Raw genomic sequence first — 13,479 nt, 5'->3', positions numbered from 1 at the left:
ACTTGACAGTAGATTGGGATTAGGTTTTAAACCCTTCTAATGCTTTCCAATGTGGGGATTTAAATTGAATCACAACCAGGTGCCTATTACAGTGGAAGCATAGAGCAGAGGCAATTTGTAGCTAATAGGATACATTTTTATGAATGCTACCGAGTCAGGTGCTGGGAGTCATAATATCTTATGCACATACCTGTTTTCTGTGCACTGGGTTGGTAATAGTACATCTGGGCATGGAGTTTATTTTTGTTGTTGTTTTTTTATTGCCATCCCTTCCATTTCCCCATCCATGACACTAAAAATATAATTTTGAGCAGGTAGGGAACATGGCACCAAATACCCTAGATATGAACAAAAATCATTTGTGTGTGTTTGTGGAGTATGTTCAGATATGCATTACTTTTGGTGTGACTCATATATTGCATTTATTTTGAAGAGACCATTGGAATAAAGTTCTCTAACATGTGAGTCAAGTCCAGCAGTTGGGGAACAATAAGGAAAATCCTGAGAATGCCCTAGGGGAGGGGTTAGGTGTCTGGTGAGCACAGTAGGTCCGTGGAAACCATGCTGGAGTCAGAGGAATATCTGGGCCGTTATGTTGGTGTCTGTGGGCATTTGCACTTTCTTGGCTCATTTCTTCTGAAATGCTAAGAGCAAAATGCCTTTGACAGTGACCATAATGTCATTGGTCACTCCCTAGAAGGAAGCTGGCTCTCTTTTTAGTTTTTTTTTTAAAGATTGATTTATTTATTTCAGGGAGAGAGCGAGAGCGAGCACAGGTGGGAGGGACAGAGGGAGAGTCTCAAGCAGGCTCTGTGCTGAGCGTGGAGCCTGACGCCCGGGCCTGATCTCACGATCCCGAGATCATGACATGAGCTGAAACCAAGAGTCTGTCTCTTAACTGACTGAGCCACCCAGGTGCCCTGGGAAGCTGGCTCTCTTAATAAACTCTCTTTCCTTTCCATCTCTGGAAGAACACCATGAAGCTGGCATACCTTTTCCTTGGCCCCATGGCCCTCTTCCTCCTCGCTGGCTGCAGCTGTGTCCTCAGCACCTCCAGTGGGAACCTGCTCACCTTTGTGGGCTGTGCCGTGAGAGAGTTCACTTTCCTGGCCAAAAAGCCAGGCTGCAGGGGCCTTCGGATCACTACGGATGCCTGCTGGGGCCGCTGTGAAACCTGGGAGGTGAGTCTCAAGACTGAAGGCAAAGCCTTCAGGCCAGCCACCTGGGCTGATTCCTGTGTTCACTTTTTAAATGAAATGAGGTAGAGTGGGGGCATTCCTGTGGAATTTTTTTAATGACAATTATTTGTCATTCTCCAAAAAAAATCTGAAAAAAGCATGATCTTGCCCCTCTAACAAAGCATTGATAAAATTAATATTCATATTTACATAGTGTCTGTGTATTTGGGAATCATCTCTGGAAGGTTAAGATATGCTATTATTCTACACGTTTTCCAGATGACATGGAGGAATTCAAGGAACGAGTGACTGCCAAGTTATATGCATAGTCAGGAGAAAGTTGGGAATAAATCACTGGTTCAAGCGTGTCACCAAACTTTCTCTATATTCTTCTACCTGTGATCTAGCCAGCCAGTTAACAAGAGATAGGCCTTAGGCTGTCAAGCAAGGTGAGGGCAGGTCCTCAGTTCTTCTCTCAGTGGCTCATGCACAGGGTGGCCCTATCCCAGCTCCCCACTGCAATTTGTGGGGACCTCAGGGATTGTCACAGACATGTCCACAAAGTCCCTTTGTAGTCAATGATATCCATCTAGCCTCTTAAGAGGCATTACATTTAAAATGAGGTTAAAAATCTTAGACAAATTTAGAACTCTATTGGGCTAAGGTGAGGAGATGTTTGCAAGATGAGAAGAAAAGGGCCCATTCATCATAGAGTGTCCCATCACGCCATGGAGTGACTGTTGACTCTGTACTGAGGTCCGAGTTGGTTATTAATGAAGCTGCAGTGAGGGTTTGTCACCCTGGTACAAAGACTTCTAATGAGCACCCACTATTGGAAATTCCAAAGCCAACATCCAAGATTCTCAGCAATATGAAGTTTGCCTATTTTCCCAATGTCTACCCATGTCCTGAGCTTTGGTCTTGTCAGACTGATTTTGAAAAGTTTTATTAAACATTCCTTGTGAAATCTCACATTTGGTCTTTTTCTCATATCCCTTCTCATTTTCATCTGTTGTTATTAAATATATCCTATGATGCTTGTGTCCAGGGCCAACTCCTTCCCTAGAGATTTTCTGACTCCCTGGTCAGCCCTGACTCTGGTTTATCTTTTGTGTTACTTTTCCCCACCACACAACGCAAGATTGTAAGTTGCTTTAGGAGAGAAGTTTCATTCTTGCGCCTTTGATAGCCCTTGTTGAAGTGTCACATAGGAACAAGACACTCAATATATATTTGTTGAATTATACGGGATTGACCTCTATCTGGAGTCATACATCTTTTAACCTAATTGATGCCAACTTAGAAGTCCATGAGCACCACGAGAGGACACTGGCATGAGAAAAAAATAGCCATCTTGTCAGGGACTCAGAGAGCAACCTGCTATCACTTAGATAAAAGTATGACCCCATGAGTGGATTGGGGATGGTGATGAAATCTCCAAATGAAATAAAGCTATTCCACCCAATTTGCTGTATTTTTTGCATCATCTAGGGGTATAAGACCTAACAGCCAAATGGAAATTCAACTGCTAAGGATACCATGGCCGAGACTTGACATCAAACTGACTTGGGGAGCTTTGGTATCTTTTCATATTCAGGGCTTGGCCTGGCTGTGTCTACCCTGACTCAAAGTTCATTTCTCAGCTCTTTGGAGCTCTTTCTGGGCCCAGATTTCAAACTGTGTTTCCTTCAATTCAGCTCATTTTCCTCTTCTCTTTAAAAATTGATGAATGTCTTTAATTGGATTCTGGGCACCCACAGGAGGTCAGGGACTATGTTCTCACTGGAGAAATGGAAGCATCAAGACAATTAGAGAATAAGATTCCCCTTCATGTTAGCCAGCTTTTATTTATGCCTTTACTCTACTGTATGTACAGGGAGGTCACTTACAGAAAATAAATAAAAGAATGAAATTTATTTTCCCAGTAATCTGAAAGTTTCTGAGATATAAAGCACTTATTTTTGGGAACTGGAGAGCATGTCTAAAATGAGGATGTCCGTGACAACAAAGTGTCTGGATTTACTTCAAAGGTGGAACATTGCTGAAAATAGCCTTTGCTCCTGGCCTGGGTTTAAGGTTGTCAGATTTATCAAAAAAACCCAAACCAAACCAGATCATGATGACAGTTTAATGTGAATGAGAGATAAACAATTGTGGGTTTTTTTGTTTTGTTTTGTTTTTTTGTTATTGGTATAAGTCTGCCCCATGAAATATTTGGGGGCATATTTTACACTAAAAAATTTTGTTGTTTATTTTGACATTCAAATATTACTGAGTGTCTTAGATTTTATGTGGCAACTCTGCTTGAGATTCCAGATTACTGAGGGTAAGAGGATACGAAGCAAACTGAAGAGGTCTAAAAAGTGGAGGAAGCTGTGATATTAACTTGAGCTCTTCCGCGTAGTCCTTAGAAAAAGCAAAGCCAATCTTTTTCATGATGTTCATGGAGAACTTTGTTCTGGGCCTCATTACCTATGTTTTACGTACCCAATACAAGTGAAGACATTGTTTTTTGAAAGCTTGTAAGTTGCTACTTTTATTATTACTTCCTTACTCTTAGAACAGCTCTGGTAGGAACAAGAGATGACATTTACTGAACACTTACTTGGTGCTGGGCCTTGCACATTCCATCTGTCATTCTACCTTATCCCCATAAAGAGGCTGTGAGGGGAAGATTTTGTTTTACAGTTGTGGATTCCGAGGCTTCAAGAAACTAAATGGACTTTCCAAAATCTTCAGCAAGTGGCACAACAGGGACCTAAGGCTAAGGGTCTGATTACAGGATTTGAATTTTTTTCTTTTCTTTTTTTTTTTTTACACAGTCTTGTGGCCTTTTATTTTTTGTGCACTTATCATGCCATGAATTCCCAGGGAAGAGGTTGCACCAGATCAGGTTCTTTTCTGCTGCTTCTCATGAAGTATGCTTCTCTGGGTGGAGCAGGCTGGTGCGTCAGTTGAACCCAAGTACCTTTCTCTTTGGCGTCCTTCTTTTTCTGATCACGTTCCTTCATGTGCTTCAGGAAGCTATCTAGGCTCTTTGAGGGCTTAACCTGCTCAGTATGTACATTCATTCTCTTGGCAAGAATCTTGACCTTAACCTGTTCGTTTATAACAATGGCAAGAGCAAGCTGGGTAACACTATAGACTCTTCCAGATTTGCCATGGTAACATTTGGGAGGACACTCCTTTTTGATCAGTGCCTGTTCTCTGGATGTCGACAAGATCACCTTTCAAGTGGATTCTAGTATGTGACCAAGGGAACAACTTCCGTTTTCTAAAAGGCCTAAAGAACATAGTGTGGGTGCCTCTCATTCGTGTTGGTCATTTTGGTGAATTCCTAGAAGATGGAGGTTCCACTCCAGGGCTTGAGATTTAAACTACTATTTTGTGCTCATTTCCTGATCTCTAGGCTCTTTATAAAATTATCTTGGAGTTCAAGATGTATAAAAGGGGAAGTCAGGAAGTGAATCCTTTGATGATCAGAACAGCCCACAGGGCATTCTGGAACCTTCCTTGCTCTGTCTTCTGTCATTGATTCAACAAATAGCAATTGAGAAGCTCCTCAGTGACAGGGACTACTCTAGGTAGTAGAAGCGCAGCAGTGAGTAAAATGGGCATAAATCCTTGTTCTAATGGTGGGGGAAACACAACACAAATAAATACAATATGTAAAGTGTCACCTGGTCCTAACAAGTGCTACAGAGGAAAGAATAAAGCAGGAAGAGGGTGGGGACATGGCAGGGTGTGGAGGTGGGATGTTGCAATTTTAAAGATGGTCAGGAAAGGTTTCTGTGAGAAGGTGACGCTTGAGCAAAATGGCAGGCTGGCAAAAGAGTCAGTCATAAGGGAGAAGAATGTTCTGGGCACTGGGATTAACAGGGCAAAGACTCTGGAGTGGGACTGTTCGTGGGTGGGTCTGAGGAACGATCAGGGACTCCTGTGGCTGGAGCAGAGTGAGAAAGCAAGACAGGGAGGATGGAGACATAGCAGAGGGTCTCGAAGGCGCACGTCTTTGACTTTTACTCTGAGTGAGATGGGAAATGTCTGGGGCTTTGAGCAGAGAAGAGATAGGATCTGACTTAATTTTAAAAAGAATTGCCTGGGGCTGTTGAGTCATAAAGAGACTGTAGGGGATGATGGTGGAAGAGAGACCAGTTAGAAGACTTTTGCAATGATCAGGAATATCCACTTCCTAAATATTTATTGAGCACTTGCCATGTGCCATGGCTCTTTTGGGAGCTCAGGATATGGAAAGCAGGTTGCTGCTTTCAGGAATTTGCCTTCTACTGGGACGAGAGAGATTGACAAGTAAATAAATGACTAGTGAGTTAATTTCTGATAGTGATAAATGGTACCGAGAACAAGATACAGGATGGTATGTTCTAATGGGTTTTCTGTTTTCTACTTGTGGGGACAGAAGCCCATTCTGGAACCCCCCTACATTGAAGCCCATCATCGAGTCTGTACCTACAACGAGACCAGACAAGTGACAGTCAAGCTGCCAAACTGCGCCCCTGGAGTGGACCCCTTCTACACCTACCCCGTGGCTGTCCGCTGTGACTGTGGGGCCTGCTCCACAGCCACCACGGAGTGCGAGACCATCTGAAGCTGATGTGGCCGGCAGAACACAGCTGGTGGCCTTGAGCTTCCCAGACCCACCTGCATGGGCAGCACGAGCAGCCTTCCCCCTGCATTCGAGCACTGTCTAGTTTTGTCTACCCCTGTGGAGGAGGGTACCTGTCCCCCTTAGGTCCAACTCAGGCACAAGGCCCAGAGGCAGCCTATTGATGCTAAAAATGCAAAACAGTATCTGTGTTTTCACCACAATAATTTCTCTGGCTCACACACTTGCAAATTATTTTGTCTTTACCTTGAATTTCAGAACATAATCTGCATATATCCCAATCTTCCTCCAATTTGGATTTATAATATGCCAATGGTTTAAGTAAAGTGGGAGTAATTAGGAAATGGGTCTAGAAAGTCTTTACGTTCTCATGTCTTATTTAACAATTGGTCTCTACGAGATTTATGATTTAAGGGCCGGAAATTAATAAAACCAATGCTTTGTCCTCACACCCCCAAAGAAAATCCGGCTGCAAGCTTCCTTCAAGAAAATACTCCCTTCTTGTTTTAATTGAGTGCTTACCTATACGAGAAACAGAGATTGCTCAGATTAAAAAAGGAGACAACAGTAGCTGAAATTGAGAAACCTCCAGTTCTGGGTGATTCTTGGCCATGCATAATTCTCAAAGACCTCCTGAATAAGGAGGCCCTTTTGTGATTAAAAACAAACAAACAAACAAAAAAAAAAACAGCCTCAGAAAAAAATATGTAACTAAAGCCATCATTTAGGTCTAAAGACGTTGCAGCTAAACTCTGATTTTAGACTCATGTGATGCTCTCCCAAAGCTAGGCCCAAAATGATTAATCACAAATACTCTTTCTCATTTAGCATATTTTAAATGTGTGACTTTTTTAAACTCAGAAATTTTGCATGTTTGTCGGGTAAAGCTGCACTGCTGGCTCAGGGGAAGTCTGTGATGGTCGAGCTCTTGCGCTCTCTAAAATCTTGCAGCAGCTGATTTTCTGTGATTTTTTTTTTTTTTTAACTCTGGTATTATGCAAGTGTCTTTAATTCCGGCATTTTGGGGTTGAAATGAGCCTTGTTCCTTTTTCATGATATGCCAAGAAAATCTGTATTAACGCCAATAAAGCAAGTCTTCTGTCTTTTGAATTCATGAAAACTTTCAAAAAAGTCTTTTTAGTCTTTTTAATATACTTGGAATAACAACAGCAAGCACACTCAAAATGAACCCCAAAGCTACTTTTACTCACATTAATTTAGGATGTCACGTTTAGGAAGGGACTGGATTTCATGATCCCAGAGGTGGCTCCGTTGGGACTCAGACCCCTGGCATATCCCAGCTGGGAGCCAGAAGTGCTCGTGGAATGAGGAATGGATAAGTCCTCATGAAAATAGGAAGGTGAATGTTGGAATTGATGGTCAAGGACTAGGATATGGAGGTGGACATCTGGGGACAAAGGACATGAGCAAAATCCAGCCCAGTCTTTAGTGCAGATCTGCTGGTAGGCAAGAAAGTCACTCTCACATAACAAGTAGTTGAGCACCTGCCATCTCTGCCGGCCAGTGGGTGGTGGTTAGGGACAATGTGGCGTGGCCCTTCTCAAGCGTTTTCAGCCCGTCCCTAAAACTTCCCTCAGAATTTTCTGATAGAAATGGCTGCCTTGGGGCGCCTGGGTGGCTCAGTGGGTTAAGCCACTGCCTTTGGCTCAGGTCATGATCCCAGGTCCTGGGTTCAAGCCCCGCATCGGGCTTTCTGCTCAGCAGGGAGCCTGCTTCCTCCTCTCTCTCTGCCTGCCTCTCTGCCTACTTGTGATTTCTCTCTGTCAAATAAATAAATAAAATCTTTAAAAAAAAAAAAAAAGAAATGGCTGCCTTGTAGAGAAACTTAGGGAAGAAAAGCAGAAGCAGTAAGGATTTGTTACAATGTGAGAGAAGGTGACTACAGCATCTGTAAGGGGCCCTCTGGGAAACAAGGGGTACACTGCAGCAGGATATTGAGGACAGTTCAAGGAAGATGCTATTTATAAATGTGTGGGCAGAGTTAAGGAGACCAACAAGGGGTGATAAAACGCTCCAAATACTTGTTTAGAAGAGGTAATCATCTCCTAGGCTGAAGGAGAAGAAGAGTAAGTGATTATCAGACCCCAGAGAGAGTGGAAGAGGAATGCCACCTGGGAGCTGTGATCTTTTTTAGGATGACCCAGCCAGTCCCAAACTGAAGCCCGGTGGGGAGAGAAAGTATCCCCAAATCACTCTGTTCCACATTCTGATTTTTAGCAGAATTAAATGGGAAGGCAGAGAGCAAGGGAGCTGGGAGCCCATTGATTCAGTCCATAAGTGTTGGCCTCCTGAGAAGCAGGTTGAGTAAGAGTGGAGAGTGGATCTAGGTGGTGGTGGGGGGTGTGAATGGATAAAATCCAGCATAGCTATCTTCTGGGATGCTTAGCTGAAATGCCACAGGCAGTGATGTTATCTGTCGGGGTGGGGGATGGGGAGGGGTCATAAGGCATCCATAGCATCACAATGACTAAGAGTTCCCTGGGTTGGGCTACATATGGAAATGTATGTGCTGGCTAATCAGTATCTATAACATCTGAGAGATGCAGGAACAATGGAAATTGTCAGGACTGTGGGATTAGTTGGTTATTAAATACAGTCAAAGCATTCAGGGCATGACATGAATGCCACAACCGAAGACATCCTCTGTTCCTGGAGCTGGAGGGCACACTGTGCCCAACACAAGGCCTCAGACCTAAGTGGGAGAGCTGCTGCATTACTGAAAAGGCTGCATCCACTAGCCCAGCAGTCTCCTATCCTTAAGTCAAGGTCCTTCTAGGGAAGGAGTGGGACACGGAGGGCTGGAATGGGGACAATTAGTGGATGAGTTGAGTTTCCCTAGCAGAAGGGGCCCACTTCTCCTTGGTAGAGATCAGCTTCCCCTTACTGAGGCCAGGCCGAGGCCCCAGCTAAGGAGGATGTTGCCTGTGTTAATACTTGACCTCTTCACATACTTCCCACAACCTCTTATGGATAATTAAGTTCAAATCTAAGGATAACCCAACCAGGGAAGGACTTTCTGGGTGATGGTAGAACAAGATCTTCCACAGAAGCTGCCTGAGGACTCGAAGAACGTAAACAGAGATTAGTTAGAATGCACATGAGAGTGGATCTTGAGGGTGTCGGGCTCCCATCTCAATGGATGAAGGGGAGGGTGGCAGAATTTAAGACTGGATAAGAGTTTTTTTAATGGGCACCTTCTCCCATGAATCAGGACTTAACATTCTTACACTTGGATCTTGTTCCACTGAGCTGTTGGGATGGCTCTTTAAAGCTTGGGGAAAATGGCTTATATTAATGGAGAGAAGATGCCAGAACTGTCCTGGAAGAATATCTGAGGATAAAAGGCTCAGGGAGGTGGGCCTGCTGGAATGGATTTATTATGTAAGACCCGAGAACTCATCAGTTGACTCTGTTCACCTGGAGGTTCAGCAGACACTCCCTTCACAGAAATGTTAAGGGATGCATTAGAGAGGGGCACCTGCTCCCAGAGAGGCTCTATAGTGGTTGTCCTTTGTAGACTGGGGTTGATGGCAGGAGAAACCACCACAGAACTGGGCTTCCTAGTGTCAGCAGAGATGAGAGGATCTGGGATAGCAGAGCCCAGGTGATGACCTGTAGCTGGCTGTAAGAGGGAAGGTGAATGTAATTGCTCTAACAGGCATTGAAACCGCAGCAGTCGTCAGAAGACTAATCTGCAGGATCTGTGGTGTTGGCTAACATTCCACGGTGTCCCCGGTCCATGGTATTAAAGAAATGAATATATATATATATGTATGTATATATATATTTGAGAAAGTTATTAATTAAAAAGTGAAATACCTCTCTCCATGCTAGCCTTGAATCTTTTTCAAAGTTCTTTCTTCCTGCTCCCTCTCTCCCTCTCTCCCCCTTCTCTCCCACCATTCCTCCCTTTCACAAATATTTATTAACCTTAATTTTGTGCAAGGCACTGCGTCTGGGGAATACAGATATGAATATTGCTACCACTGATGGATGTTTTTACTCTAAACAGGATCCTTTCTATTAATTTTTCTTAATTCTGGTGTCAACCATGCTTCTAGGCATTGTAATTGCCATTTTACCATTACCATTACATAGATGATGAAAGTGATGCTCAGAGAAGTCAAGTAACTTGCCCGAGATCCGACAGCTGAAAGGCAGCACATGCCAGGTTTTTCTGACCTAGAACCAACCTCTTTCCACTGGGGCGTGATGCCTTTTCGGAGGGCTCCATCCTAGTCATTACTGCTTGGGTAAGTCTTTGAAGTCCTTGAGTTAGTCTATCCTCACCTGGATCAGCATGTTTGCAGTCTCTCCTGGAGGTGGCTTGGTGCCAACCGGGGTTGTTCTATGGAGATTGCAATTTTTTCTACTTTTCTGTATAACCTTTAGGAAGATAATGCTTTGCTGTAGCTCCGATCAAAGCTTACAGCAGGAGAGATTGAAGGAGAAAAGGAGCGAAGCATCAAAGGGTAATTCAAAGACACCTGCTGTAGAAATGAAGGTTGTGTGCTTTCAGCTGATGGCCCAGGCAGTGTGAGCACTGAGTGGAGGGGAATGATTGTCCAGTGTCTTGAGGTGAGCTCTAGATAAACTCTCAGCAACTCCTTGCTCCTGGAAATGTGTCTATTTTGCAATTAACAAAAGGTAAGGAGAAGGGGAATTTCTTGAAATTTTTTTCTATGGGAGCGTTTTTGAATGAAATGTATAAATTCGCACGCTCATTCTACTTCTAGGTTTATTAGCTCCATTGACTGATGTGGTAATTCATGCTTTCCTTCTTTCATTGATTGGGAAAGAAAGAGCCACCAGGAGAGAACCAAATTTTGCCGCAGGGACCCAATTCACTCTTCAAGTTATTTAGGTTTTAAGTATAATAGAAAGCATTTCTGGGATCTTAAGTGAGGTGTATCTCTGAAAATAACACCACATTGATTAAAATGTTTATTTCATAAAGTTTCCCAGAGAACTGCTTGTCTTCTTCACCCAGGAGATGCTTTCTATAAAATAAGGGGCCCCTTATCTTTTTTTAGTTTTCTTCAAAATATTAAAGCAAATTATTAAGAAGTAGCTTTGAAACCATTATTTAACAAATTCTGCAAATTTTATTTTCTATTGAAAATTTCTACTAGTGAAAGTTTACTTGGAGTGGAAGAATTTTGGTCATTCTTTGCTAGATGAATCTTTTGGGATTTGTTTTACAATGAGTTCCCTTTGTTTTAATGAATGAGATTGTTTGGAATTGTGTACAGGGAGATCCAGAAGGCTTAGTGGCTGATTGTTGTGATCCTGGGGTATCTGAAGAGGTGATGTCTAACAACAAGAAAAAGAAACAGGGACAGGATGAGAAAAGAAGGAGCAGGTGCAAAGCACTGTAATTGGTAGTGTATGGCAGAGACTTGTCTCTAATGTTAAGGAATTTAGAGGGATTATTCTAGTCTCTGATCAAGGTCCTCATTATCAGGAGTGAAGTAAATATTTCCCAAGCTCTTTTGCTTTATAATTGACTCCAAGTTCCTCTGACTGTACAATTTCATTAGCATACTGAATAATTGAGGGTTTTTTTTTTTTTTTTTTTAAAGACTTCCCAATATACAGGATCATATATACTTTGTCCTTGATTGTGGGCCAATAGGGCTTGGGGAAAATCATTCAAACCCCAAATACAACCACTCCCCAACAAACAAACAACATTCCCTCAAAGAGAATACTTTGCTTTAACATAGAATATCAATATTACCAAAATGAGAATGGTAATATTCTTTTGGTGATGCTGAAGATACAATTACCAGCAAGAAATATAGATATCCCTGAGTCACAAATAATATACAACTTAAAATTATTTAAAAGAGCATTTATTCACTTAAAATAAATTTAAACTATGCATACACAAAAATGGCTATGATGAATTATTAATTGTCATCTCGAGAATGGATACATGCAGAACTATGAGTTTAAAATAGAAATTTAATCCTGTTACTTTGCAGGTTCTTTCTACAGGAAATGTATGAACAAATCACATGCTTTCTTGGCCTCTCTGTGTTGTTCCTGCAGATTTCTAAGCGTCTACAGCCTGGTGAGGTACACTAAGATTCTAGGCTGTTCCGAACCTCCATCTTCTGTCTTCCTCTTGAAATCTGCATATCAAGATAAACTATTTGGAGGGGTGGGTAGCCAATTTTACTGAGTGGATTTAAGACATTGGAATTTTAAAATCGGTTGGAAATGTTTTTAAGAGGAAGATTTTGTTCGACATTTAGCTCCTGCTTGAGCTACCTTGGGAAGCTAAAGCTGAAACATTTCCCTATTGAAACATAAACACCAGTTAATGAGAAATAAGGTCCAACTGAAATGGGATGCAAATTTCAGGATTACCAAAATCTGAGCCAACTTCAGGACATAGCCAAAAGGAACCAATGTGCCACTGGTTCACTCTTGCAAGCTCTGCGCTGTACGCTGAGGATGAGGGGAGGAGTAGAAGCAAGTGGGCTCTGATCAGGGTGTTTCTTAGCACTTGATTATTTCCATGTGCTTAATTTACTAGGAATGTTTTTTATTCAAAAAATGAGCTCTCAGATATCTTGGACTGGGATTTTCCTTTATTGTTGCCATAAAGGGACTAGAAATCAAACATTTAAAAATTACAGGTAAATGAATTCTTGAAGAGAGATTGATTGTTGATGAGAATTTTCTTGCCCTACTAGTTTCTTCTTTTTTTTTTTAAATTTATTTATTTGACAGACAGAGATTACAAGTAGGCAGAAAGGCAGGCAGAGAGAGAGGAGGAAGCAGACTCCCCTCTGAGCAGAGAGCCCAATGCGGGGCTCGATCCCAGAACGCTGGGATCATGACCTGAGCCGAAGGCAGAGGCTTTAACCCACTGAGCCACCCAGGCGCACCGCCCTACTAGTTTCTTATGAAGAGAAAAAACAGGCTTTCTTGTGTGAAGTGTTGGGTATGCAGAGCAGTGGCCGTCCATGGTATAAAAAGCACTTTTTGGCAGCTTGGACCAGTGGTTAAGAGCAACATATCAAGGATATATTTGCAATAATGAAAAATAATCTTTGGTAAGACTTTGTTTTGGGATTTGACTAAACCCTTCCGAGAATGCTGGCTGCTTTGGGTAGCCAAACTGCTCCCAGATGTAAAAGCTGTCCCAGTTTATAAGTATTTTCAATTTAAAGGTATCTTGGGATACCAATGTGTTCCCGCATTCTAGGGCATGAAAGAGGACACCTGATTTTGAGTACTGAGGTCAGAGGTCTATCAGTAGAGTGAAGGGAAGCCGGCTGCAGGAAGGGGAAGGCGGTCCTTCACAGAGGAGGTGGTCCCTGAATGATTGTACCTGCACAGTGACACCAGGTCCTTATTTGGGGATGGAATTGTTGATCTCCTAGCCAGGTAACTAGCAGACCACTTGGAGGTACAAAGGAAGTGGTGACCTGGTGCTCTTTCTTCATTTGTTTGAACAGAGGTATAATTTGCCTTCAGGACTTCTTCAGCAACAACAGGATTTGAATAAGGTGATACACTTCCATGTGCATGTGTTTGTGTGCCTGCACGAGTGCATTTTTAAAGAGCTCTTGTACATGGGGGAGGGGGCAGGTGTGTGTGGGGAAAACCAAGTATGGCTTCCAGTGATGTTTAGTAAAAATA

General features: G+C 42.6%; 1 protein-coding gene across 1 annotated transcript; it reads left to right on the top strand.

Annotated features, from left to right (window-relative positions):
- The first annotated feature begins 977 nt into the window (after positions 1 to 977).
- LOC111158178 (glycoprotein hormone beta 5) lies at positions 978 to 5,784 on the top strand. Its single transcript, XM_022520085.1, has 2 exons — positions 978 to 1,181; positions 5,596 to 5,784. The coding sequence occupies exons 1-2, from the start codon at positions 978 to 980 to the stop codon at positions 5,782 to 5,784; spliced, it is 393 nt and encodes a 130-aa protein (XP_022375793.1).
- The last annotated feature ends 7,695 nt before the right edge of the window (positions 5,785 to 13,479 follow it).

Source organism: Enhydra lutris, unplaced genomic scaffold (genome assembly GCF_002288905.1).
Source record: "Enhydra lutris kenyoni isolate GAN:26980312 unplaced genomic scaffold, ASM228890v2 scaffoldscaffold4, whole genome shotgun sequence".
Lineage (NCBI taxonomy): Eukaryota > Metazoa > Chordata > Mammalia > Carnivora > Mustelidae > Enhydra > Enhydra lutris.
The sequence above is the reverse complement of the archived record's forward strand: the minus strand, read 5'-3'. Positions and strand labels throughout refer to the sequence as shown.

Bases quoted from the DNA above. Each gene is read 5' to 3' on its own strand.
- LOC111158178 (XM_022520085.1), top strand. From the start codon at position 978: ATGAAGCTGGCATACCTTTTCCTTGGCCCCATGGCCCTCTTCCTCCTC. The intron at 1,182-5,595 runs GTGAGTCTCAAG...TTGTGGGGACAG, and splicing joins GCCGCTGTGAAACCTGGGAG to AAGCCCATTCTGGAACCCCC.